General features: G+C 53.4%; 11 protein-coding genes across 11 annotated transcripts; 8 read left to right on the forward strand and 3 right to left on the reverse strand.

The window, feature by feature from the left end:
* Positions 1-38: 38 nt before the first annotated feature.
* Positions 39-1,853, reverse strand: Z517_01377 (uncharacterized protein; the record flags this gene model as incomplete). The annotated part of the gene is made up of 1 exon (XM_013434337.1): positions 39-1,853. The coding sequence occupies one exon, from the start codon at positions 1,851-1,853 to the stop codon at positions 39-41; it is 1,815 nt and encodes a 604-aa protein (XP_013289791.1).
* A 3,561-nt stretch (positions 1,854-5,414) lies between these two features.
* Positions 5,415-6,095, forward strand: Z517_01378 (uncharacterized protein; the record flags this gene model as incomplete). The annotated part of the gene is made up of 1 exon (XM_013434338.1): positions 5,415-6,095. One exon carries the CDS (start codon positions 5,415-5,417, stop codon positions 6,093-6,095), a length of 681 nt encoding a protein of 226 aa, XP_013289792.1.
* Positions 6,096-6,962: 867 nt separating this feature from the next.
* Positions 6,963-8,914, forward strand: Z517_01379 (uncharacterized protein; the record flags this gene model as incomplete). Its single annotated transcript, XM_013434339.1, has 5 exons — positions 6,963-7,148; positions 7,210-7,424; positions 7,500-8,072; positions 8,150-8,321; positions 8,468-8,914. 5 exons carry the CDS (start codon positions 6,963-6,965, stop codon positions 8,912-8,914), a joined length of 1,593 nt encoding a protein of 530 aa, XP_013289793.1.
* Positions 8,915-9,446: 532 nt separating this feature from the next.
* Z517_01380 (uncharacterized protein) lies at positions 9,447-10,056 on the forward strand (the record flags this gene model as incomplete). Its single annotated transcript, XM_013434340.1, has 2 exons — positions 9,447-9,645; positions 9,782-10,056. The coding sequence occupies 2 exons, from the start codon at positions 9,447-9,449 to the stop codon at positions 10,054-10,056; spliced, it is 474 nt and encodes a 157-aa protein (XP_013289794.1).
* A 305-nt stretch (positions 10,057-10,361) lies between these two features.
* Positions 10,362-12,462, reverse strand: Z517_01381 (uncharacterized protein; the record flags this gene model as incomplete). Its single annotated transcript, XM_013434341.1, has 6 exons — positions 10,362-10,632; positions 10,687-11,198; positions 11,249-11,455; positions 11,513-12,003; positions 12,051-12,069; positions 12,130-12,462. The coding sequence occupies 6 exons, from the start codon at positions 12,460-12,462 to the stop codon at positions 10,362-10,364; spliced, it is 1,833 nt and encodes a 610-aa protein (XP_013289795.1).
* A 764-nt stretch (positions 12,463-13,226) lies between these two features.
* Positions 13,227-15,389, forward strand: Z517_01382 (uncharacterized protein; the record flags this gene model as incomplete). Its single annotated transcript, XM_013434342.1, has 4 exons — positions 13,227-13,296; positions 13,637-13,858; positions 13,925-14,226; positions 14,277-15,389. 4 exons carry the CDS (start codon positions 13,227-13,229, stop codon positions 15,387-15,389), a joined length of 1,707 nt encoding a protein of 568 aa, XP_013289796.1.
* A 789-nt stretch (positions 15,390-16,178) lies between these two features.
* On the forward strand, positions 16,179-18,663 carry Z517_01383 (uncharacterized protein; the record flags this gene model as incomplete). Its single annotated transcript, XM_013434343.1, has 6 exons — positions 16,179-16,345; positions 16,444-16,843; positions 16,928-17,247; positions 17,299-17,572; positions 17,632-17,992; positions 18,050-18,663. 6 exons carry the CDS (start codon positions 16,179-16,181, stop codon positions 18,661-18,663), a joined length of 2,136 nt encoding a protein of 711 aa, XP_013289797.1.
* An 809-nt stretch (positions 18,664-19,472) lies between these two features.
* On the forward strand, positions 19,473-20,790 carry Z517_01384 (uncharacterized protein; the record flags this gene model as incomplete). Its single annotated transcript, XM_013434344.1, has 3 exons — positions 19,473-19,602; positions 19,692-20,144; positions 20,291-20,790. 3 exons carry the CDS (start codon positions 19,473-19,475, stop codon positions 20,788-20,790), a joined length of 1,083 nt encoding a protein of 360 aa, XP_013289798.1.
* A 184-nt stretch (positions 20,791-20,974) lies between these two features.
* Z517_01385 (uncharacterized protein) lies at positions 20,975-21,514 on the reverse strand (the record flags this gene model as incomplete). Its single annotated transcript, XM_013434345.1, has 1 exon — positions 20,975-21,514. The coding sequence occupies one exon, from the start codon at positions 21,512-21,514 to the stop codon at positions 20,975-20,977; it is 540 nt and encodes a 179-aa protein (XP_013289799.1).
* A 375-nt stretch (positions 21,515-21,889) lies between these two features.
* Positions 21,890-22,988, forward strand: Z517_01386 (uncharacterized protein; the record flags this gene model as incomplete). Its single annotated transcript, XM_013434346.1, has 5 exons — positions 21,890-22,069; positions 22,138-22,215; positions 22,275-22,317; positions 22,376-22,814; positions 22,883-22,988. The coding sequence occupies 5 exons, from the start codon at positions 21,890-21,892 to the stop codon at positions 22,986-22,988; spliced, it is 846 nt and encodes a 281-aa protein (XP_013289800.1).
* A 537-nt stretch (positions 22,989-23,525) lies between these two features.
* Positions 23,526-26,364, forward strand: Z517_01387 (acetoacetate-CoA ligase; the record flags this gene model as incomplete). Its single annotated transcript, XM_013434347.1, has 12 exons — positions 23,526-23,622; positions 23,694-23,797; positions 23,854-24,091; positions 24,160-24,257; positions 24,326-24,530; positions 24,556-24,701; positions 24,784-24,864; positions 24,923-25,047; positions 25,113-25,177; positions 25,290-25,646; positions 25,708-25,777; positions 25,872-26,364. 12 exons carry the CDS (start codon positions 23,526-23,528, stop codon positions 26,362-26,364), a joined length of 2,079 nt encoding a protein of 692 aa, XP_013289801.1.
* Between the last annotated feature and the right edge of the window lie 303 nt (positions 26,365-26,667).

The raw sequence follows: 26,667 nt of genomic DNA on the forward strand, positions 1-26,667 counted from the left end.
TTCCTAGTTAAACGCAGTTAGTCTCAGCATTTCGAACATTAGGGGATCAAATGACAAACTTTGCTGCAGTATTTCGTGCGACGGCACCGCCTGCATTTGGCAAACTGGCGTGTGTACTCCTCCCATTTTCCACACTTGTAGTTGGCGCATTGACGAATTCCTCCCCGGGCGTCGTCCTTTCGGCATAAATTGCGCATGACCACGCATGCCCAATATTGCATATCTTTGGAGTGGTGACGAACGGTAAACTTCTCCACCAGGGGGAAAATATTGTAGTCGTCGGGTTGCAGAAACTCTTCGTCTTCGTCTTCGGTGGGTTCTGGAAGAGGTGCACAGCCTCGCATCGGCCCGTAAATTTTCTCAACCTCTCGATCGATCCTAAGTCGGGGAACTAAATGCGTGGCTTGGAAGTAATGCCGTAGGTAGCAGTATTTGGAGATGTAAGCAAGTAATTGCAAACCCATTAAAACATCCTCATCGCGGGGCATCAGGGCTGTTGTGGCAGTGGCAGTGGCGTTTCTTAGGAAGAAATTTGGATATGCGTTAAGGGGGATTGCAGGAGAAGCAGCAGTGGCAGGCGGAGGGGGAATAGGCGACGCCCCCAATGCCTCGAGACCAGCTGCCCCCAAGGGATTGCCCATACCTGCGGTGATCGGTGTCTGCTGCGCAATATCCACGTTGTTGTCAATTTCTCGAGCCTGCTGCGGAGGTATGGCGAGCGTCAGTGGTTGCCGGCCGTCCAATTCGTGAAGATCATGAGGACTAGGATCCCGAGTTTGGACCCTGCTCCGACCATCAACTGGAGCCTCGGGATCCAGGAGATCGTCGTCGGGGCCAGCCACGTCCTCCATACCAATATCGTCGTTATCGCCAGTGGAATTTTGATGTCGAATGGACGGCCTTCTCGCACGGCGACCAACAGGAGAGAGCATTCCGCGATGAAGTGGTGCAGATGGAGTAGTCGGTGAGTCGGGATGAGATGTCACCCCCGTGTTTAGGGGTGGTAGCATCGAAGGCAATCTATCCACCTCCCGGACAGGTCGCAAAGAGAATCCGTCGGAAGCGTCCATCGAGGGCACCGCAGTAGCCGGTGGTTGCAGGTTAAGAGACCTGTGGAAAGAATTCCTGCTCTCTTGACCGCGGTTGTGATGGTGCAATTCACGACGAGCAAACATCGTCCGTTCGGGAGGTGACGTGAAAACGCTTGGAGGCATGATGCTTCCTCCTTCAGCCGGGGCTGTTTCTGTGGCACCAAAACTCTGCGAAAAGGATTGTGGGAGATCCAAGGACGGTGGAGGAGCTTGGCGACGATTGGAACGGTGATCGGTGGCCGCGTGCAGATGCTCGAAGAAAGACGTCCTTGTTGCGGGATCTTGTGTGAGTTCTCGAGATAGTTTGGAGGACTTGAAACTCCCCGAGTGCTTGGAGCCATTGCGTTTCTCCTGCTCAGCATCGGCCTTTGCCTTTTCCATCTCGATGACCAAGATGTAGTCCCACAAGATTGTCGCGATAACAGGTACCATATCTGCTTCCACGACACGCGTGCGCACACCTTCTGACCCTCGGACACCAATATTCACGATGCATTGAAAAGCAAGATTCCATTTCCACATGTGCATTTCATCTTTGCTCCGACCCTCCTTTAATATGCAGACCAGGCGCTCAACGCCGCCGTCGACTGTAAGGATATCTCGAATACGTGCAGAAGAAGTCGTCAGGTATGCCAAGTGATTGAGGGAATTGATAAGGGGGAGGGTTGAGGTGCAGTCCAGGGCTCGACGGTCATAAAGAGTGGTGGTAATATGGACAGAGGCCTTATTGACATTGGGTATGCTGAAGTTGACTTCTCTCATGTTGCCCAATAGTTCTCCACCATGCAATGCCTCGATGTCCTTAGCTTGAGGTTGGAGTACGATAAGTATATTTGTCCTGGGATTTCTCACAGCGCAATGGGCGTATGAGCTGTGGCAACTCCAGTCACGTCCACCAGTACTTAAGCTGCGGCGTCGTCGGGCAGCCGATTCCGTCACCAAGACAAGATCTTGTCTGGCTATCCACAAAGTATCAAAATATACAAGGACCAGCAGCCATCAAGCGGAGGAGATAGATCGGTGGAGGGTTGGTCTTCGATCGGACGATGAGGAGCAGAGGGTGAAGGAGGTCTCTAGGGTGGGCGAAGAGTCCGGGTGTCGGACAGCCAACAAATGTGCAAGATTGTTCCTTTGATGGTTTTTGATGAGCAACGACTTCGTGGACGAGAATTCGAACAGCAAGAGTAGGGGGAATTAGTAAAGACTGTGGCGGCTGGACTCGAGGACGCGGAGTTCGCAATTCGGGAGGCGGAGGTCAGGCGAGGCGAGGCGAGGCAGGGCAGGATTCGAGAGATCCGCTTGGGGGACTTGGCCAGCTCCGGGTTGGAACAACTAAAAGCAGCCTGGAAGATAACGAAGAAATCGGGATCCCTGCGACGCAGCAGAACAACAGGAGAGATGGAAGGGGTTTTGGTGATGATGGTGAGGATGAATGATGGGAGGGAGGAGGTGGTGGTGCTGAGGGTCGAGTTTGAGTAATGGTGGTAGTCCGTGTCGATTTAGCGATTTAGCGTGAGGGTCGCAAGGTTGCAGAGGCTGCAGAGGCTGCAGAGGCGCGAGCTGCGAAGCGCAAGCTGCAGGGTGCAAGGTGCGAGGGTGCGCAGTTTGACCTGTTGTTACCTTGTTGGAGAGAGGGAAAGAGAGCGTCTCAGATTCAGCAGCTTCACTCTCGATTGGCACCGTTGTCTTTTGGTTCAGTTCGTTTCTTGACCCCTACAACCTTCACTCTAACCACTCTCCCGGGCCTGTATACAAACCTAGTTCTTACAAGTTCGTTCAATCCGGTCTGGGCTTTTTTGGACTAATAGTGATGCCCTAGCCTGCGGTCCTCATTCCTCGACCCCCGATCCCCGTCCTTCTCTATCCGTTCAGCGATTCTCCCTCTGGTCATCCATGCTCAAGTGTTAATTAGTGGCGACGCCCTGATTGCCAAATGACAAGCACCCGCACTGGCCTCTCGTGCAGAAAGAAACAGCTCTTGTCGCTGATTTTGCTCGTTCTCCACTGGCGCAATCTTGTGGACAACCATCATCCTGCTCTGTAATTGGAGCCGCGCCTTTTACGATTGACTACTACAAGACTGGGCTGTTTCCAAACCCCAACAGCCCTGACCCATTCTCCAGTAGGAGCAGGGATCTCCAACCATGGCGCGAAGTCAGCACTTTTTTCCCTTTCCACCTGGGTGAAATTCATCCTGCAATAAACGATGACCACATCAACTTCGACAGCCAACAAATCAGGTCTCCGTGGTAGTCAGACATTTTGGTTCTTGACAGAGACTTGGATCCTTTGGGGGTTCACAACAATCTGGCTCACCATCTTGTCGATGTCACGAGAGACCACCAAGCATCGGGCAATTAGTCAGACAAGATAAATCTCTGGCGACCCTGGATGCTTGTGGCAACGGTCTCCATTGCCAATCGAAGGCAGGGGGCCGGAGTTGGCTATACCTCGTACTTTGAGTAATACTGGTATGTATGTACTCCATGGGCCAACCCCTGTCGGGTGATCTCTACTTTCCTCACTGTTCTCGAACTGTTGCTTGGTATTGTTTTGTCTGCGTTGCTGCCCGTGGTATTAGGGGTCACCTTATGCTCAGTGCTGCAAGAGTCAGTGCCACAGGTCCAAGCCCATCCACTCCCGTCGAAACCCGAGGTCTGGAACTGATCTACGGATTCTCGCCCTCTCGTCCATGTGGCCTGGAATCAGCTAACTGGGTATTGGTCCGTTCATCTTTCTTTTCCAGCAATCGCGCGATGCTTTGATTAGAGAAAAACACACACACTTTTCTCAAAAAATTTCCTCATGACGTGGTGCAACAGGATACCCCTTTGATCGAAAATCGACTGGATTCCCAGGAACTCGCCTCCAAGCCTATTTTTGGCCGATTCGCGCAGGGTACAGAAACGGGGGGTGGCTGGTTGTTGTTCTGGAGCGGCTGTTCGGCCAATCGCCAAAACCCTCTCGGTATCCTAATCGATTCCAGGTAGATCTTCTTCCGCATTACTGTTAGTGACCTGACGTGTCATGTTGGCAGCCGTCTTTGGATGTTTGCTGCCAACAGTGAAAGACGCAGGAAATGCATTGTTTACAGTGCCGTTTCTCGTCTTTGGAGTCGGGCGATGCTCAGATCATGCACGCTCAAGGGGTGCAGGTCTGCCCAACGGCGCCTCGTCGACGTATCGTTCTGTTTGTGCGATCAATCCATACAGAGCTATGCCATCGACCCTGATCTGTTGGTTGATGCTGCAATTAACCTTTACGAGGTCGACGCGCCCTCACAATCCATTGATAGAAAACGAATGGCCTGCGAGATCATGCAAAAACTGTACTTGACCTCGCTCCCTTCCCCTGCGTCGGTTGACAAAGGGTGAAACCCGAAGCATCGATACTGCCGTATGTGCGGTATCAACAGAGATCTAAATTTATATATATATCTATTATATGCAGCCTGAGCTGTACTTGGTCCATAACCATTTTCGTTCACTTTACGGGGATACGTTGACGGGCTGACGGGGTAGCAAGGGACCCAGTCGAGCACGAGAGCATCCAGAGCGTCGCGTGGCAGGGGCAAGTACCTTTAGGTACGTGGCCATCTCCAGGAGGGTACCCAGGTACGAGGTACCTTGGGTGCATTCTGGAAATGCTGCCCCTCCAAAGGCCCGACCACGAAGGGGCTAGTTCGGCTGCGGAGTCGCCTACGGGGCCTGGAGCCAATGCACTCGGGGGCCTAATTATTCCTCCAAGCACCTACGAGGTACTTGTAACTAGTCCATCCCGTACGACAGGATCATCTTGGCATCCCCCCTGCAGTGAGGATATTACGACCGAGTGGCTTTTCGTCAACGTTCACATTCTCTCTGTCCTGCTGCTTAGAGAAGTAGTCGTGAAGGGGGTCCATAATGGTCCTCGTATAAATGAAACAACATACATCCTGGTGTCCCAACAGGACAGTATACGCAGGAGTTTCCGAATTCTCTTGACTTGCAATGATTTTTTTACGTTCTCCGTTGGTCCCTTTCACTGAGCTTCGCAGACAAATCCCCATCATTCCCAGCAACGCTGGTCCATAAGGCGGTGACGCGGCTAGCGGCAAGATGTTGTCTGAAGGACACGATCGATGGAATTCGCTGAGATGAAAAGCCCCTCCCGTTCCGTGCTTGAGGAAGGTGTGATCAAGTACGGCCCGAGACCTCGGAATTAGCGTCCATGCAGGCCATCAACAGGACATGATATAAATCATACTCGGTGCACGACTTCTCATCACGTCCCTATCTTCATCATTGGTGCAGTTGTCTCCCTGCCGAGCCCGGACCTCGCACCATGTCGCCCTCGAAGACTTTAGATCAGAGTGACAGCTATTCTAACAACACTCTTACTCCAGAGCCAACGAAGCGGTCACACCCAAGCCCCTCTGCTTTTGCTCATGTGGTCCTAAAAACAACCGAGGACAACTATCGGCGCATGGTGAATTTCTATGTGGACATGCTGCAGGCCGAGGTCATCCTCGAAGCAGATTACTTTGCCATGCTGCGATATGACGATGAGCACCACCGAATAGCCATTGTCCGCAAGCCCGAAATCACACCACGAGAGGCGAGCCCAAACACCGCCGGGCTTGACCACACCTCGTATACATACGCCACATTGACGGATTTGGCACGGACGTATCGCGCGCTGAAGGAGCGAGAGAAGCCCATCGTCCCCATATGGTGCGTCAATCACGGCATGACCACGAGCATGTACTACCAGGATCCCGACGGGAACAAAGTCGAGCTCCAAGTGGACAATTTCGACCTCCCTGACGAGGCCGACCGATTCATGAGGAGTTCATTGTTCGTGCAGAACCCGATCGGCACCGACTTCGACCCCGAAGAATGGTCCGCTGAGATCCTGGCCAAGATGCTGCCTGATGGCAGTGAAGGACTGTCGAAAGATGAGGCCAGACGGATCAAGACCAGGAAGGAAATTGGTCCTCGGAATAGGACTCCCGATTACATGTGAGCCCGTACAAAGTCGACTGCCCTAAGTGGTAAGGGGTGACTTACTCCTGTGACTTGTCACTAGAGTGATGAGGTATATGCCTGTCGGTATCATAACTCTTATAGGGCAAATCGCCAAGCTATCAATTACCAAGTTGTCCCGCCAAGTAACAGGCAACTGGACATCCCAGCTCTGTTTTATCTACGAGGTAAAACGTGTCGACTACTGAGCCTTACAAGGTAGGGCATCAAGGGCGTCGTAGTGGAGCTATACTACATTTAGTGGCCACGTGTAGTGAAGCTAGTCTAAATATAGCTAGATGCCTGCTCTATACACGAATAGAGAAAGGATATGATTACCTAAGGTAATCACTGATGGTGCGGGAGCCTCCGTCCTGGCACCTCTGGAGCCGGTCAAGTAATGTTGTATTTCGGCCCGTGAGGACAATTAATGCCACGTGCCATGACCAGTTTCCGACTCACGGAGATACATGACTTTGTGTACGAGGTAAAAAGAAGGCATGATTCTGAGTGGTCGCTCTCGCTCTCGGCCCGCAGGCCAGTCAATTTCTGTCGGCCCGAAGAGACGACGAAATACCCCAGGCCCAGACGTCGCGGGAGAGACACAGAGACGCAGACACTCGCGCGTGGTAATACCCCGGATCGACCCCGGACTTTACTCTCCCTCTCTCCACAAGACTCGGGGCTTCTCCATATCTTGCCGTTTACTACAAGTATGGAGGTGCAACCGAAATCTGATGTTCCGCCCATATAAAAGGAATCTCCACCAAAGTTCGCTTGCTCACTGGCTGGCTGGCTAATACTCACCGTGGCATTCTGAGCTTCTTTTAATTCTCGCAGTCAAAAGCGAGATCCGTGTCATCACACCATGGGAATGCCTCGAGCAGGTAAGGACGACGATGTTGAAGAAGGCAAAGCTGTCGAGCTTGAAGAATGCCAAAGCGTGCCCGGCGCTGTCGTCGTCGAACAAGGCAACGGCGCTGTACTCCTTGACGTTGGCCACGTCAAGGGGCGATCAGGAGGAACCAATTTGAAGTTGACCAGGGATGGCCATGTCAGTGACTCCCTACCCGGCCCCAATAATGAAATGACTGACGCTCTCCCTCCTCTTACAGACTGTCCTCGTCCCACAGCCCACGGATGATCCCAATGACCCGTTGAACTGGTCCGATCTCAAGAAGAATCTCCTCCTGCTCGCCATCAGCCTTGCGGCGTTTCAAAGCGACTATCAAACAGCCGCGGGTGTCCCGAGTGTCGGTCTCCAGGGCGTTGAGTGGCATCTCTCCCCCGTCCACATCAACTACGCCGGGAATCTCAATGTTTTGATGAAGTACGTCTTTGCTGGATCCCCTGTGAAACCCATCGATCCCCTTGAAAAGGCTGGGCTGACTGTATTCTTTCCCAGTGGGATCGGAGGACTCGTCTGGATTCCTCTGATCTACTTCTGGGGCAGGGCTCCCGTGCTGTTCTGGACCAGTTTCATCGGCACCTTTCTCACTCTGGCGACCTGCCTCGTCCCCAACTTTGCCGGATACTACGGTCTCCGAGCGTTGATGGGGGTTTTCCTCAGCTCCGGCCCCGCGGTCGGTCTGGCTTTCATCCAAGACGTCTTCTTTCTCCACGAACAGGCGAGGAAGATCGGCATCTGGATCTTCGCCGTGCAGGTCTGTCCCTATTGTTCGCCCATGTTTGGCTCGTACATCATTGCCGCCACGGGGTCGTGGAGAGCCACGTTCTGGGTCGTGTTTGGCCTGGAGGCCCTGGTTCTGCTCTGTCTGGCGCTCTTCCTCGACGAATCCTTCTATCGGAGGGACCTGCCGCCGTCAGAGCAACCCCGGCGTGGGACCAGGATCCTGCGACTCGTCGGTTGGTGGCAGCTCCAGGTCCACCGTCGATACTTTGCCAGTTTTACAAGCTCGTTCCTCCGCGTGTTTGAGATCTTGCTCAAACCCATCATCATCCCGTTGTTGGCATTCTAGTTAGTCCCCTCGCATTGGAAACCCCTCTCCTCCTTTTGAGCCCCATAGGTGCGTGCTAACGCGGTCCAAAATCCAGCTTATTGAGCTGTATGTGGGCGATCGGCATCAACCAGTCGTCCGCCATCCTCTTCGCCGAACCCGTGTCAGCGGGTGGCTATGGCATGAGCCTGAATTCTACGGGCTACTTGTATTTTGCGCCGATTATTGCCGTGCTGATCGGTGAGATGCTGGGTCATTTCATCAACGACGTGAGTTTCTTCATCCCTCCCTCCTTTCTTTTGCATCCTTGTTCATGCCATTTCACGAAATAAACATATCGACTTTTTTCCACATCAAGACATATGGGCAAGATGGAAAGTGAATGCTGAAAAACAAAACCAATATCTCTATCCAGTGGACCACTACTCGCTACGTCCGTCAGCACAACGGGGTCTTCAAGCCCGAAGCTCGTCTGCCCCCAGTCTACCTGACCCTCTTGCTCACCGTCCCGGGCCTCATCCTCGTCGGACAGGCGTTGGAAAAGCACCTGTCGTGGGTCGCCGTCGCCTTCGGCTGGGCCATGTACACCGCCGCGGTCATGATGTTCTCGGTGCCCCTGTTCGCCTACGCGCTCGACTCTTACCGCAACGCTCCCGGCGAAGTGTCGGCGTGGTTCAACTTTGCACGCATCATCGGCGGCTTCTCCGTGGGGTATTTCCAACAGGGCTGGGGCCTGCGATCCGGGTTCGACGTCTCGTTTGGTGTGCAGGCCGCCATCGTCGCGTCCGGGGGGCTGATCATTCTGGCGCTCCAGATCTACGGCGAGAAGCTCCGCGCCAGGGGCGGTGTCTTGCGAGACTGAGACACTGAAGCTCTTCCGGGTAGTATGCTGCACTGTGAAGACCATATAGGACGTACATACCAAGGTGCAGGACCAACCGCAACGCAAGGCTGTCGAGATGTATTCTTTTTCTGCTGGGGCCGAGTAGAAGTTCGACGTGATTCAATTCCGAGCCACAGATGCTGCCTATTCGATATATTACATTTGCAGTCAAGTCTTTTTGTATGATTGTGACTCGAAGTCTCTACAGTCCAAGGTTATGGTCCTGACAGAAAGACCCGTTAACAACAAGCTTGCTGCTCGCTTTGAACATTCGGCATATTGACTTGTGGGTAGCTTTTTGCACAAATATCCAATGAACTGCACGCGTTTCTCGGCCCGAAACCCATCGACGATGGATGGGAATTAGTTGTATACTTCCGCTGGCCACGATATATGATATATTATGAATTATATGCGGAAAATAGATACAACAATCGTTGCTTGTCATACATAGCATAGCCTTCGAGATATCCTATATCTGTCGAATCAAAAGATTCATTCGTCTCATCAAATGTCAACATCCCTCAACGCCAGTGTCGGTGTCGGCGTCAGCTGGCCCGCGAGCCTCAAAGGGGAGGTGAGGACGTTGGTAGACTTGCTCTTCCAACTGCTCGATAGCAAATCGCCACAGGCTGGCTCTCGGCTGGTCCAAGAAGTGTTCACCGAGGACGCAAAGTTTTTCTCGTCGTCGGGATATTTTCAGGGACAAGGTACGTCCTGTCTGTACATTGGTTGCGTTACATTCACCTCCATAACCCGCTCCTGCCATGCCCAACACGGCAAGAATTCAGAGAGATATCATGGAATTCCGTGTCTGATACGTTTTTTTGTTGGTGTTAAATACAGACATCGCCTCGTCACGCGACGGCATCTGGGAAAAATTTGAGATTCGAAGTCACGAGCTCCGCAAGATCTATTTCAACGATGCCGACGACGGACAGGACTTGGATCTGTTGATCGTGGGAGGGGCCATCGTTAAGCCACTTGGTGGAAAGGCGACGGCGCTCGAGTTCATCGGCCGCGCCATCGTCGTCCAGGATCCGGTTAAAGGCCCCCGGGTTCGTTATTATCAGCCGATCGAGCCAGGTGCGGCTGGGCAACCAATTCTGGCGCACGTTTAGACGATCGAGCTGCTTCTGCCGGATGTAGGACTCCCTTGTCGCCGTCAAGGTGTGGATAAATTGGGCAAGACTGCCGCATGATGAATCCTGGCCCGTGGAGCCATTTCAAAAGTATTCAGGGCTGCCGGCCTGGTGGTTGGAGAGAGTGCAATCAAGTCGCTTGCTAGTGGTATTGATCCAATATTCCAAATCGATATTGGCACTCCTGCCTTGACGCCTCCATTGCATCACTGCAACGCCATGAACTTGTGTCCGTGTAGTGAGGTAGTTCAAAAATTACCTAGAATATGCAAGTGTCTCGTCGGTCAAATACTCATTTGGACATTGCGAGTCATCTGTCCAGAGACTTCAGATGAGGTTCTTTGGGCTTCGGCAACGACGCTTCGAGCGAGGGCCGCAATGTCTCGAGCAAACGGGAAACTGATCTTGGACCCTGTGATGAATTCCATCTGGCCGAAAAACCCCGCCGCCACGTCCAGGAGCGCCAGGTCTGACTGGACCGAAGGCGATCGCGGGTTCTGGAGGACGAAGACGAAGAGGTTCACAAAGGCCCGCATGGGAAAATGTAACGCAAACCTGAGAAAGTGGTTTCAGCAGCATGTCGGATAGACGTCAGTGCTGAACACTCACGATTGGGTACCAACACTGTCCATATCCAGACTCCGTACGATGACAATGAGACTCCGTGCGGCGTTTGCGACCAAATGCGAACTGACGTGGATTTGCTTTTGGATCCGCTGAGCCAGTTCTGTATCTCCATACTCGGAGAACGATTCTATGACCCATGGGTATAGGAAAGTAGAATGCGCCGCCATGACAAGATCGTAGAAGGAACAATGTGCCGTCATTAGTCCCAAAAGCTTCCTGTTCCCTGGCATCTTGAATTGCTTTAGGAAATCGGTGGGCCGGAGCTGTAGCGGTATTGACTCTTTCCACGCTTGGAGTTGGTTGTCAAATTGCTCCACGAGGCTGAGCATCCTCTCCGGAGGCTCTTCAAGCGCTCGGGTAGTGAGCATCTGCTTACTGATCTGGTGGTAGAACCGACAGGTCTGAATGATATAGGTGAGCGTCTCAAGTTCAATAGTGCTCCCAGGGTGGACTCTCTCGGGTATGTCGCAGCTAATGTCATCATCATCAATCAACTTGGAGACGGATCAGCTGATAGTCTCATCGAAGATCTGATCGCACCTACAGAAGGTTGGCCACAACGCTGTGCGATGTGTTTCTCGGTGCAATACACCGCCCAGAAGAGCCACGTGGACTGAAGCGCTTCCAAATGCTCAGCAGCGTCGGCATCAACTCGCTTCCGATAAAGACCTAGGGATTGAGCAAGAAGTGCTGCATTTGACGCCAGGCCTGAGCTCAATGCTGGGCTTGCTAGACCTTCTGCAAACAGAGCCTGAGATTATCGATGCTTAGCACCTTCTCTTCGAGTTATAGCAGCTCATGTGCTCACCATTGTCAGTAGAGCTCGAACTGAGAGCATTGTTGGTCTGGTGAGTAACAATTCGCTATGAACAGACAAGGAATTGGAGAAATAGCTCCAGGATTCTCTTTGAACGTCGGAAGAGTTGGCTTCTGGAAATTGGGAGCGATACATCCGACAGCCTCCAGCGTAGACAACATTTCGCAGAGCGTACCAAGCAGGGTCGTCACACTGTCCTTTCCCCGAAAGGTGAGACCGTAAGTGCTGTTCGAATTCCGGTCGATAGACGCTCTCCCAGAGGTTGTCCACTGAGCGCTCGAAATAGGCTTCGCAATACAACCAAGCAAGTGACGGCTCGGGCTCAGCGCTTTGAGACATGGGCTGAGTGTGCTCTAGTTTCAACTGCCGCGCCCAGCTGGCTTTCATTTCCTCGGCGATTTCAGCAAACTCGTCGGATCTGTGTTTTTGGCAAATCCACGCAATTCCCGGGCCCGAACAGATTGAGAGCCAGTATCCAAACCCTGCCAAAGTCACTATGAGAAGAGGTATCGAAATGGAACACACGCACCGTAGTGGTTGGGAAGTATCTGTCCAGAAAATCAGTATCATGCCTGATCGAAGTTGGATCTGTCCGTCGTGCCACTTACGCTTTCAAGGTCGTGAGGACTACGCGTCACTGCGTCGGCGCCCTCATTTGAATTGGTACCGCGATATTCCCCGATGGGAGGCGGATTTTCTGTAGGGAAGATGAACAGGTCTTGTATCGAGTCATCGTTTTCTTCTAGAGATTCTGGTGCCCCAATCTGAGGCAATGTGTCAAGGCCCGATAGGTCTCCAGCAGGGTCAAAGAAGCCTTCAGAGAGAGGCCACAGATCTCCGTCGTCAAAAAGAATATCTGGGAAGCCGAGACTGTCGAAGGAACAGCTTGGATCGTTTGGATGTGAAGTGGATTCAAAATGGATGGATTCTGGGTCATCCATGAGGACAGTAGTTGGAGTGATGCTGGTTGCTTTTCTTATAATATTGATTTCACAGCCGATACATGTTATAGTAGGAGGAGAAAACCACTGTGAGGGTAGCAGGAGCAAGCAGAGGGGGTAATTGGTGAGAGTCACTCGGTAAAGTTCTCTATACGAGAACAGGTGACAGGGCAGCCCGTCCAAGTATGAGGCTTGAGGCCATCCAGGGCGGTGCCCTGGGGTAGAGAGTCAAGGTGCGGAGGGGCTTGACGTGGAGGCGCGGAGGTGCTAGACGTCCACTAGTGACCGCCTAGGTACTTTCCTTGATTCCCTAGATTATCTTAGGTAACCATCAGCATTGGCATCACCAGGGACATGGTAGCCCCCACCGAGGCTGGATTAACGAACAGAGCACCGAGAAGGTTGCCAAGTTGGGGGTTCAGGCGGGTTCCCAAGCACCTCCCAGCTGCCTCTCAGATGCCGCCCAGGCTGATTTTCTCTTCTCATACCCAAAATGCCCCCCACCTCCTCACCATGCGGTCTCTGTGTGTGATTAGACGAATATCCAAACAGCACCACAATTGATGCGCAACACAACGTGCAATGCCTACACCGTCGGAGAAGCAGAAAAGTGACAGAGTACTTATTGCTTGTCGAGCTTGCAGGCTCCGGAAAGTGAGATGTAAGTTGCTAGGCCCTCAGTCATTTGAAACCTGCTGTTCGCCTAAACTCCCTCTAGGCTCTGGTGGCCATCCATGCAGACATTGTGCAAAGTCGTCAGCAGAATGTGTCTATCCACCCAAGCAGCGTCGGACAAGGGCAAGGACGACGCGAGACAACCACAATCATCCGGCTGTTAGCAGAGATGTGGTGCCACCAGTGGCCCTGTCAGAAGACCAGGAAGCTAGACACGATTTATCAAATCCTTCCTGTACCTCTGTCGAGAGGCCGTCCTCATCAACCGGTGCCGATCATATTATTGGTATAGTAAGAGAAGGTGTTGCAATAACTACTACCCCGACCATCCCTGCGACCTCGAACTCAATATCACCTTCACGGGCTCCAAGAGCACGAGACAGCGAATGCTTGTTGGGTCCAGCACAGTCACACCTCTCGGCAGGATCGCCATCCTTGGAGAAAACTGCAACTGCGAGCCATGCTGGAGTCGATATCTCTGATAGCTCACATACTCCAGTGGGCAGCGTGACGGAGGTGGAGGACGCCCGGGTCTGGCTGTCAACTTGTTCTAATGCTGGTGTCGCATGGGTGTGTGAGACGACCGCCAGCCTCGCTTTTGCCGACATTGCAGAGAGATTCGGTGGGAGCCTTCAGCCATGGACTCCAACCAGCCCGTGGCCTAGCCTGGGCGCAGCGAGAGCAGAGCCGAGCGAGGAAACCGCTTGGGAGTATGTCAACGGTGAGTTCTTCCCGCACCAACACAACAGCAGCAGTGAGGATCCTAGTCTAATGACAACCTGCACAGCATTCTTCGAAAATTGCTGGGAAGCTCGCTTGGGTCTCATCCATCGCCCAGACTTTGAAGCCCAGCTTCAAGCGCATTTTCTCGACGATTCCTCCTCCGGAAATGATTATGCCGAGATTGCTCTCCGCAACGTCGTGTTTGCGGCTGGTTATCGAAGCATATTGCTCAAAACTGCGAAGATCCCATTCCATGCAGTCCGAAAAGAGGCTTGGGAAGGCTATTTCGTGAACGCGTTGTCGGTCTTGACTGGACTCCTCTTGTCGCCTTCAAGACTTATGGTCGTCCAAGCACTGGCATTGATGGTAATGAGCCTTCCTGACTTGCAAGATGGAGCTGATCCTCGAAACCTTAGGCTTGTTACGTTGAAGGACTTGGAAGCCCTGACATTCAGCGCGTGCTGTGCCATAATGCGGTGCATGCGGCACTAACGCAAGGCTTACATCTTGATCATGAGTCGGACCATCGAACGAGTTCCTCGTCAGACGACCGTCTGAAAAAGACATGGGTGTGGTGGGCAGTTTATGCGCTAGAAAAGCATTTCTGTCTTGTCAGTGGAAGACCGTCGATGATTGACGACGACATGATCCGTGCATCAATCCCATCCCATGTCCCTTCCAACAGTACCATATATCTAGAAGCCAACACTCTGGCAGCTCGGCATGCAAAGATATGCTCCCGAATACTTCGGGAAATCATGTCAACAAAGGCATACAGGTTATCTCCCCATGCCCTTCTTAGGGTTGTGAATGACATTGACCGACAGCTCAAAAGCCTGCTTGATGATTTTCCGAACGACCTCCAGGTTGGTGCGCTCGCCAAACTATCGGAGGAGACACATCCAATGGCCCATCGTATCCACACCTTGTATCTCTACTTCGCAATCCATGGAAGTTTATTGGCGCTTCACTCGCACTTTTTCTACCCCTGGCTTTCCGCCCGGCTTTGCGATCGTGGTCCAGATGCTGGCTTGGAGGCGCAGCTACATTCTTCATCAAAGACGGTGACGGAGGCAGCCCGGAAGATGTTACTGGCCGTCCGGACAGTAACCACAAATGCAGCTACACCTACATGGCTGGCAGTTACTTATCCTATATATGCACATCTGAGCTTGTTTGTCCATGTGCTGAAGTATCCGACCTTTCCCACCGCCAGCGCCGACCTTGGCCTGCTTGACATATGTGCTGGCCATTTTGGGTATATCGATTTCATGACCTCTTCTGAAATATCCATCTCTTTAGCGAGAGAGTCAGTGGGCCTGGCTGCTAAATTCGTCAAAGCTGCCAATAAAAGACACGATAAAGATCAGACGTCCAGACTTAGCCATGGGCGTGGGACCCAAAGCACGAATTCTCAGAGCAAGCGACCAGACAACGGGAACTCCCAGAATACACACCCTCGGTCGGTTTCTGCAGCACTAGGTCAGGTAAGTGGGCATTTCAAGGCAAACAGTCTCGGTCTTTGCTAAGCTGTTACCATATATAGGGTGACTTTACAACAGTGGATGGCGACTGGAATATGCTGCCATTCTTGGACCCTTTGGGCACACACGATAATACTTGGGAAAGTCTCCTTCTCCAACATCCCTAATTTAGGGCTATATGTACTTTGATTGTGCGGAATCAAGTCCTGACGTTCGATGAATGATCCGAAACTTTCAATGTTGCACCGTCCAGTGTTGCGCAGTTCAGCCTCGAAGCAGAGATGACCCGACAGAGGCCGGGCCGCTTGCAGGACTCGATGTACATTTTACACAGTCATTTCAGACCATGGACCAGGAGCTCCTCCAACTATCACCTGATTGCGACAGAGAGACTACTCATCTTGACCATCTTCAACGGGAATTGATGTGTCGCCGTCCTCACTGAACCAGTAATACTTGTCAAAACAAGATTACGATCCTGGTTGAAGTGCTGAACCAGTGAATAGTGCAGAGAGGAATTGCGGACCGAAAGCCCCCCACGCGGTCCGTGATCATGATTCGCACGCTTTCCAGTGGGCAGAAATGTGTTCTATGGCCTTGTCCACCTACATCTGATACGCTGGCCAGGCCGTATACATGATACGGACCGAGCCCAGTCCAACACGCCGTGCCAGCTTGCCCAGTACTATATACCCAAGGAATGTGGGGAATTTGGGTTTCCCATATGAACCCCAAACGCTTCATATACTACAAGGGATTCTATGTATTCCGTTACTTCTTGATTTCCATCAGCCTTTCGCTTGGCCTCTGATTGTGCAGTCCTGAGCAAAGAAAATGAAGGACACCAGCCTGTCCAAGGTTATTGTTGTGGGAGCCGGCCCGGCAGGGCTTCTGCTCGCCCTGATGCTCGCGAAGCACGGTATCAGTGTTGAGGTAGTAGAAGCAAAGGACGCCGTGGATTCCAGACCGCGTGGTGCAGCATACGGTCCAGCGGCTGTCAGGTACGTACATTGTATTTAGATATCTGTTTCGAGCCCTCCTATCCCAGCAGATTACATGTATTCTTGTGGACTCTGATACTCACATGAATACTACGCAGCGTCCTCCGCCGTGCTGGTGTCCTGGACCGAATCCGCCAACAGGGCCTGTGCGTCGACTCATTCACCTGGAGGAGGGTGGACGGCACCGTCATCAACCGCCTGACTGGCATGAACAGAAACCCTGACAAAGGCGGTTTTATCTGTCTACCGGTTTACGACCTGGCATGTCTCCTTTACGACGAACTCAGTCAGTTCCCAAACGCCCGGGTTCATTGGAACCACCGAGTGACGGCTGTTCTTCAGGACGAAAGAAGAGCCTGGGTCGAGTGTGAGAATGGTAAAAATTTTGCAGGCGATTTCGTCGTCGGCTGTGACGGTGGCACATCGACTGTGCGGAAGTCTTTGTTTGGCAGCAGTTTTCCAGGCCACACTTGGGATGCCATCATGGTCGCCACGAATGTAAATACGTGGCTCTCCCTCTTGTTCGGTGGTTAGAAAGCAGAGAAAAAGATTGATATGCTGATATTTGTGTTCGATTTCCAGATTCGCGGCTACGATTTCTCAAAGTATGGCTGGGAAGATACATCCTGGATTGTCGACCGTGAACATTGGGCCGTGGTGGCTCTGATCGACCAGCAAGGCACATGGCGCGTCTCATACGGAGAGAAAGGTTCGCTCTCCCACGACGAGCTTTACGAGCGGATGCCGGCCAAGCTGCAACGCATTCTTCCGGGGCATCCCACCTCCGATCAGTACACGATTGAAAGATTTAGCCCCTACAAACTGCACCAAAGATGTACCGAGAAAATGCGGGTTGGTCGGATCCTGCTCGCAGGTGACGCTGCGCATCTGAACAATCCCATGTACGTCTTTGGCACATGTCGACCCTTCATGCCAGGGCTAATGATTTTCAGGGGTGGTCTCGGTCTCACCACCGGCATCTCAGACGTGGGTGGATTGGCTGATTGTCTCGAGGGAATCCATGACGGCAAAGCGGGCTACGAGATACTCGACCAATATGATCAGATTCGACGTGAGATCTACAGAACTGTCACCGATCCCGTATCTACGGCCAATCTTGCTCGCGTACGAAGTGACCCGGCGGCGTTGGCCGGTGGTCAGGACCCTTTCTTCGCCATGCTCGACAAGTCTCGCGAAGATGCTAGCGTTCTTGATGATATTGAAAAGGTCAGTGTTGACGTGTCTGTACGGGGTTGTTGGTGGTATGAGGCTGATTTGAGATTCAGAAAGACATGGGACTCCTCGTGGACTTTACTCAGTTCTACCACACGAATAAGGTGAATGGCCACACCAACGGTCTGGTCACGAGCCATGCTTCTCTCACCCACTGGGACCGCTTGGTTCGCTACGTGTCGGCCAAGACTGGTCAGACACGATATGGCGAGCCGTTGGCGGACTTGATAGCAGACATTGATCAATTGGTGGCGGAAGGGACTCTGAAAGTTCGGCCCCTGGAAGGATCCAACTGGCTGGCAGCAGGACCATCGGCCGACGAGAAGGAGGATCTCGTAAAGGAGCTTCTCGGTCCCCTGACTCCAAGAGACGTGCCCATCATCCGCTGCACGGGCCTCAACTACCGTACTCATAGTGAGTCTAGGCTTTTTCCCCCGCAGTTTGGGTGTTTCTTAACTGAAAACCCGTTAGTTATTGAGTCGAACTGGGACATACCCACGAATCCGACACTATTCATCAAGCCCGGACAGGCCGTCGGCGACACGCGTGCGCCCATCCCGGTCCCCAAGCTCTCTCAATCCAAGTGCGACTACGAAGGCGAGCTGACCATTGTCATTGGGAAGGACGCCAAGAATGTCAGCGAAGAGCAGGCCCTCGACTACGTGGCCGGGTACGTGGTTGGGAACGACGTCTCGTGCCGCGACTGGCAGCTCGACAAGGACAAAGCCGGCATGATGCCCCAGTGGTGTTTCGGCAAGTCGTTCGATAAGTACGCCCCCGTGGGGCCGGCCATCGTGAGCCCCAAGGTCCTGGGCGACGCGTCGGGCCTGCGGCTCCGGACGTACGTCAACGGCGAGCTCAGGCAGGACGCCGACACATCGGATCTCTGTTTCGGCGTTCGAAAGCTGGTCAGCTTCTACAGCACGGGCCAGACGCTGGAGGCGGGCAGTTTGATCATGACGGGGACCCCCGGTGGTGTGGCCGCGGCCATGAAGGTTCCGCGGTATTTGCAGGACGGGGACGAGGTGGTGGTGGAGATTGAGGGGATTGGGAAGTTGAGAAACGTGATCAAGTTTGACGAATGAGGTGACAGGGGGGGGGAGGAGATTTGCAAGGATGTGTGTGGCTAGAAATCGAGGATGCTCTTTGCAACGTAGGTACAAGGACATTATCCATGTTGGAGACGTGAGACCAAGCAAGTTCTCTATCAGAAATAGACGGGGCACGTTGGTAACAAAACCAGTCTACTAACAGAATAGTCCCGGATTTGCAGTATTCATTATACCTAATCAGGGAAACCGATTCTCCACTCCCCTGAAAAGGCTAGGATGTCCCTCCACATCGGCCCGAGAGAGATCCCAAAAACTTCGGTCCGCGATTACAAAGAACAGCAACACAACACAACCCCCAACACTAAGCGATGACCACACTTGAACTGCGGACCGGAGATGGAACAGTGGAACAATAGATTTGAGGCTGGTACTAATGGTGACTTTGGGCGGTTGAAGTGGAGGGGTCTTTGTTCTCACAACCGTGCCCAGGCTGATCGGGCTTTGAGGTTACCTACCTTTGACTGGAAACTAAAACCTCGTAATGAAGATGGGTAGACACGGGTGGAGGTTTCAGGAAAAATAGTCCCTACAGGCATTGAGTGGTAAGAAGTGATGCGGGTTTTCCAATGCCCCCAATGAGACATAATCTGATGGGTGGAAGCGTCGTTGCCGAATCATATTGACACAGATATAAGACTGGCTTGAGCCTTTTTTTTTTTTTTCTGTGCGAGAGTAAAATACGAGAATTCAACTACGTTGGGCGTGTTTCTTCAAGGCTTCACCAGGCTCCATCGTGCCGGCTATATTGAACACCTCTCCCAATAACAAGTCAGATTAGAACCATGGCGTCCCCGGCGGTGGTCCTACCGCGATCTTTACAGGAGAGTCTGGACAAGACACAGGTCTCGTATGCACAACTGGGTAGTTCGGGACTCCGTGTCTCGATTCCCATTCTGGGGACCATGTCGTTTGGTATTTCACCTTCCACCACGCCTTTTTATGTTGTTGTTGTTGTTGCCGTTGGGTCCCTTTCCCATGCTGATGAATGCTTTCATCCCAAGGCCACAAAGACTGGCAGCCCTGGGTCCTGGACGACCCGGACGAAGTGGACGCGATCCTCAAGGGCGCCTTTGACCGCGGCCTGAATACCTGGGACACGGCCAACGTCTACTCCAACGGCCTGGCGGAGCGGATGATCGGCCACACGCTGAGAAAGCACAAGATCCCTCGACACAAGGTCGTCCTGCTGTCCAAGTGTTTCAGCCCCGTGGGCGAAGAGCCGGACGTCCACGTCATTAGCTACCCGAGACAGATCTCGGCCAGCAAGGACTACGTCAATCAAGAGGGGTTGAGCCGGACGGCCATCTTCAATGCCGTAAACGGCAGTCTGGAGCGGCTGGGGACCGAGTATCTCGATCTGTTGCAGATTCACCGATTCGACCCGACGGTCCCGATTGAGGAGACCATGAAGGCGTTGCATGATTTGGTGCAGAGCGGAAAGGTTCGGTATATTGGTAAGTCTCTGTCACTTGCTACATTACGCACCACTGGGGTCCGCAAAAAGGGCCCTGCTTTGCCATCGAGCTTAGAGAGGGACAGCCAAAATCAAGAAAAAGAAGAAAAAGTCTAAATGATGACCCAAAAAAAAAAAACCAAACAGGCGCGTCAAGCATGTGGACGTACCAGTTTGCACAGATGCAACACGTGGCCGAGACGCACGGCTGGACCAAGTTCGTCTCGATGCAGAACCACTACAGCCTGTGCTACCGCGAAGAGGAGCGCGAGATGAACCGGTTCTGCCACGACACGGGGGTCGGGCTCATCCCGTGGGCGCCCCTCTACCGCGGCCTGCTCGCGCGTCCGCTGGGTTCGGACAAGACGACGCGCGAGGCCAGTATCAAGGGCGCATTTGCCGGATTGCACGGAGGAGACGTCGAGATCATCACGCGGGTGGGCGAAGTGGCCGAGACGCGCGGGTGGAAGATGAGCCACGTTGCGCTCGCGTGGATCGTTCAGAAAGGCACGGTCCCGATCGTCGGGGCGAGCAGTCTGACTCGGTTGGACGAGATCTGTCAGGTGCGAGGCAAGGCGTTGACAGAGGACGAGATCAGGTATCTCGAGGAGCCGTATCAGCCGAGAAATATCGTCGGTCATCACTAAATGCGACGGGGACGATGAGAGAGGGGAGAGCTTATAGTAGATTATGTACAAGACCAAAAGAACCCCCTTCAGGGGATTGTGACAGGCTTTTGGTATATCAAGAGACCCAAAGAGGAAATCAGCCAGGCCCCAACTCGACTTGGCTGTAATATTTTGATCCCTTGACCGACATTGTTGGCCCAACCTAAGAAGCGTCCATACCCTGAATCCCACTGCCTTTGACCTCGACACCACCGAATTGCAAAGCCTCAGCAGGGATGACGGCCGCAACCATGCGTGCCCAGCACGTGGAGCTGACGTTCCTCCACGAGTGATCGACGCCGCGTTGGATGGCCGAGTCTCCAGGCCCGAGGATTCGCTTCTCTCCCGACCCCAGCGTCAACTCCATCTGGCCCTCGACCACGACGTTGAAGTTCACGCTGATGGTCCGGTGCGGCGCGGACTCGTACCCCGGCGGCAGGTCCAGGATGCGACAGGCAAAGCCGTTGGGGATCACGATGCCCGGCGGGTTGTCGATCAGGTGCTGGTAAGACTGCAGGTCCTGCTCGCCGGCCAAGTCGACGGGGACGCTCTGACAGCCGTAGCAAAAGGCGATCTTGACCCCGTCGGGGAGCTGCTGCGACGGAGGGTCCGGGGAGATTTTGGAGGAGAAGATGGACACGCCGTCGTCGGTGTTGGTGGTGACATGCCGTTTTACGGGTGTCAGACTTTTGATGTCGGTCATGATTCTTGTTTGCTGGAATGAATCTTGAGAGTGTTGGTTTAGACCGAGTCGAGATACAATGTGAGGCTGTCTTTCTATATTCCAGGAGTAACAAACCATTTCTTTGACGGCAGGACTGGTCAAGTGCTGGTCGAGAGAGCGTACGATGGACTTGTGGTAGGATGACCCTCTCGCGGACCAGACACTTTCGGGCCGACAGAACACCAAGCCAAACGGCATCGAGTCTCGCCTGAAAACAATGACACCGAAGTCGACACGGCCCATCATCCTGAAACAAGATATATCCATTGCGTTGTCAAGACCCGAGGGGGCAGAACAGTTCCCAATCACTACGAACCAGAATACTATCAGAAACGCAGGAGAAAGGAACCAAAAATGCCGGCCAAGTTCACAAGGCTGATCCGGTTCGAGGATGCCCAAGGGGCCATTCATTACGGCGAGGCTGGCCCCGACTGGGACAAGGATCTCCACGGCCAGACTGTCCCCACCTACGACATCTCGGACCCATGGGCTGCTGAGTTCCCTTTGACGGGAAAACACGTTGCAGTCGCAAAGGTGCTGTAGCAGTTTGACCCATCCATCCACTTGTGCCTGCGTGGTTTGACTGACGATACGAATATAAGGTCTTGTGTCCTCTGCCGACAACTCCACTCATGTACGCCATCGGACTCAATTACAAGTCGCATGCCGAGGAGGCTGGGGTAAATCTCCTCTCTTTACACTAGCAGAAACATGGGTAGTTAATGGGGTGAGAATTCAGCTTCCAATTCCAGCATATCCCGTTGTCTTTACAAAGTTCGGTGGTGAGTTCCGTGACTTGCCCTTCTGTTGCCGCACGCGACGCTGAGAACGAGAGTGCAGATATGCTTGCCGATCCGTACCAAGACATCCCCGTCCCCCCAGTGGCCCAGTCGGAGATGGACTACGAGGGAGAACTCTGCGTCATCCTGTCCAAGGACGTCAAGGACCTGTCGGAGGACGACGACATCTCAGACTCCATCCTGGGCTACACTGTCGGTAATGACGTCTCGGCCCGCTTTTGGGCCTGGCCCAAGCAGTCGGGCACTCAATGGGGCCTGTCCAAGTCGTTTGACCACTTTGGGCCGATCGGACCCGTCATCGCATCGCCCGCCTCGATCCCGAATCCCCAGAATCTGCAGCTCAAGACCTGGGTGAACGGGCAGATCCGGCAAAAGGGCAACACCGACAACATGATCTTTGACGTGGTTACGATTCTGAAGCACATGAGTCGAGGTACCACGCTCAAAAAGGGGAGCGTCATCATGACAGGGACTCCAGAGTATGTCACCCTGTAGCGCAGTGACTTTGAAAACTAGGAGTTTGTGGACTAACGCGCGAGAATCATAGTGGTGTCGCTGCTTGCGCTACCCCCCAGGTCTATTTGAAGGCCGATGATCTGGTGGAGGTGGAGATTGAGAAGATTGGGAAGATTGGTAACAAGATGGTCTATTGATAGGAGATTGGAGTAGATGGCGGGCTTGTCAGGCGAGTATTGACGGGGTATTTGTCCAAAGCAGCTTCGACGAAGAACAAAAAACCTTGACATGGGTGGTTGATCTGTATGTGCTGGTCGAAGAGGATGAGGAGAGGCTGCTGTGCTCACCAAGCCCAAGTTCTGTAGGCTCCTGCAAGATATTCGGGAAATGATCGTTTCTTCCTTGCCTCGTCCCCTCATATTACTGTTCTCCGGTATTTAAAAAGAACTACACCGTGTATCGCCCTGCCATGTTTGCCCCTCGTATACTCTACCGTTCGAGCCATAACACAGAGCGCCCTTTGGACGTCCGCCTCCACCTCCACCTCCGTCTTCATTGCTGCCCTCGGGATGGCGGTCTGGCACTTCGGACCGAAGGGAGGTAGAGCCACTTGGTTCAGTGGACAATAGTTCTCATATGGATGCCATGAGCCATGCTCCCTTGGACAAGAGCCTCGAGCCTGGCCCACGCCTTCACCATTCAACCTCGTATTGTTAGTCTGTACACACCCTCCAATGGCACCAAAACCGACCTATGTGCCTCCTCCAGGCCTGCGAACACAGTTGGACGACTTCAAGGACGTCGTGAACCGCAAGTATGGCCTGAATCTTGGTAAGGATCTCATCTTGATATGCCTCCCACTCCATTTCCCAGCTCTTTCGCTGATTGTGTCCTGCATTCAGAAAGCTATGCCGACTTGCATCGATTCTCGGTGACGCGGCTCAACGATTTCTGGATGACGGTCTGGGAGTTTGCGGGCGTCAAAGCATCCGTCCACCCTTCCAAGGTAAGCAACTCCCGAGTGACAAGAGACAAGGATGTATGAATCGACGAGAAAATTAGGCGATAGAGGATGACAATGCTGTCATTGACGAGTTCCCGAGTTTCTTCAAAGGCGCTCAGTTGAACCTGGCCGAGAATCTCCTGGATCCCAAGTTCCACGGCCTGGCCGTCGTCAGCATGAACGAAAGCAACTTCTCGTCGCCGGACGAGTATTCATGGCATGACCTTCGGGAACTCGCACGACACTATGCCGCCGCTCTCAAATCATCTGGCCTGCAGAAACAGGAAGTCGTGGCGTGTGAGTAGCACCCCCCTTTACCTCGATATCAAACGATCACCATTCTCATTTACTTTCTTGAGGAACAGTGGTTGGTTCCAACTGCATCCGATCGCTCGCATTGCTCCTCGCTACCACCGCGGTAGGGGGCATTTTTGCCTCGTTCGCAACCGACATGGGCTCCAAGGTTTGTTACAACCAAAATACCAAATATCTAAAAAAGAGGGGGAAATTAACAAGCGAGATCCCCCATAGCTACTGAGCGACCGGCTTCAATTGTTGCAGCCGCGTCTTCTGTTTGCCGAGTCGACGTACGTGTACAATGGCAAATGCCATGACATTTCTGACAAGCTCGATCTGTCGATACAGCATCTTCAAGAAGGCGGGAGGAATAGGACCATCATCATCGGTCCCAGACAGGGTCTCAAGTCGGAAACGTCAGTTCCCTATCATCAATCTCGTGTCTATGGCAATTGTTGACTGAGCGTATAGCCTGTCCTTTGAGGATTTCCTGGCCCGTGACACCGGTGCACGGCTGGACTTTGTCCAAGTCCCCTTCAACACTCCGGCCGTCATCATGTTCTCGTCTGGAACGACAGGAACTCCAAAGGGCATTGTCCACTCACACGGGGTAAACCCTCCCGAGGCTCCTCCTCTTTGGTGGCTTTCACACCAAGCCGGAGACTGAAAGACAAAGTTGACAATTCCCCCAGGGTCTCGTCGTGAATGGTCGGAAAGAATATAATCTGCACAACAACTTTGGTCCGGGCGATTTGTTCTATCAGTACACAAACGTGAGTGTTGTCGCCATCGATCGGGACTTGCACTGCACTTGCTAACCGCCCCGAGCAGATTGGATGGACCCTGTGGAACATTTCGGTCCACGCGCTGTTTGTCGGCGCGGCCGTCATCTTGTACGACGGCAGTCCGTTCTACCCGTCACCTGAAGGGTTCTTGAAGGCGCTATTTCGTCTCAAGTAAGCCCCCCAAACGGCATCGCTGTGATTGATTCGAGAAGCAAACAGGTACTGACGACAGCTAGGGTTACGTGCTTTGGCGCCGGTCCTCGCTACTACGCCGAACTTCAAAAGGCCTCGGTGAAGCCAAGTCAGTGTCCTTGTTTCTTTTCCAAGTCCTCGCGAGACACAACGAGCGAGTCGAAGATGTTTCCCCTCCCCCCCCTTTTTTTTTTAACAGGACTGTTTTTGACCCCTTGTAGGAAAATACTGTCAGAGCCTTCACTCCATAATCTCCACCGGAGCCGTCCTCACCCCCGCCCTTGCAGAATGGCTCGTCGAAGCGTTCGGGCCCGTCTGCCAGCTCTGCATGTCCGGCGGCACAGAGATCTCCGGCTCATTCCTGCAAGGCTCCCGCTCTCTCCCATCGTACGCGGGAGAGTTGGCGGTGAGGGGCCTCGGCATGGACGTGGCCGTCTTTGGCGTCGACGGCCACGAGCTTCCCGACGGCGAGAGCGGCGAGTTGGTCTGTCGGAAACCGTTCCCCAACATGCCGGCCATGTTCTGGAACGACCCTGGCCGGAAGAGGTACCACGCCTCCTACTTTGAGCGGTTCCCGCGTAAGTAACCACCCCCCCCCCCCCAACTCTTTCGAGACACTCACGTGCCATGATATGTTAGATGTGTGGACACACGGCGATTTCATCCGCGTCAACCCTGCGACAAAAGGCATCTACGTCCTTGGCCGGAGGTGAGTAGTGCCCTACCTACCTACCTACCTGACAACAGTCATAACAGAAGAGGGGCTCCTCATCCCTGACTGACGGTCGTTTGGATATACCCAGTGACGGGGTCCTCAACCCCTCCGGCGTGCGCTTCGGCAGCGCCGAGATCTACAATCTCCTCGGCTCGCCCCGATTCCGCGATTCGATCGCCGACGCCCTGGTCGTCGGGCAGCAGCGTCTCTCAGCCCCCTACGCGGACTCGGCCGAGAAAGTCGTGTTGTTCATCAAATGCCACCCGGAGGCGACGACGGGCTCACCCCCCAGAGTCCGGGCGGACCTCGACGCCGCCATCCGCGCGCAGATCGCGCGGGACCTGAGTCGGCGACACGTGCCGACGCACATCTTCGAGACCGACGTCGTGCCCTACAACGCCAACGGGAAGAAACTCGAGATCCAGGTCAAGGCCGTCCTGTGCGAAGGGGAGGCCGCCCTGCGCAGGCTGAAGCTCACGGCGGACGAGATCCGGCAGCTGCGCGCCTACGTGCCCTTTTATCAGATGGAGAAGGTCGTCGCGCAGCTTTCCCCGCAAGTCGGCACGGGGGCGAAATTGTGACCGGGTGTTGGTTGTTGGATACTCGTGTACCGAGTACTTGTACCGACCTACGCGAAGCACACGAGGGACTTGTTAAGCCTGACTATGTATGTAGACTAGCCAAGGGATAGGCACCAACTAGAGCGTTTCATTGGCTGTAATAATCAACAGTGGCTGCCTCATAGTAAGGTACGGAGTATACAGTACATAGTCTCTCAGTGTCGCGGTAAGACGCTAGTGCCGATGGTAGCTAGCCCATTTCCCCAAGTAGTGTAGTCTGAGTACTTTTTACCGAGTTAGTATGGACGTAGGTACATAGTGGGC

This window comes from Fonsecaea pedrosoi (assembly GCF_000835455.1).
Source record: "Fonsecaea pedrosoi CBS 271.37 unplaced genomic scaffold supercont1.1, whole genome shotgun sequence".
NCBI lineage: Eukaryota > Fungi > Ascomycota > Eurotiomycetes > Chaetothyriales > Herpotrichiellaceae > Fonsecaea > Fonsecaea pedrosoi.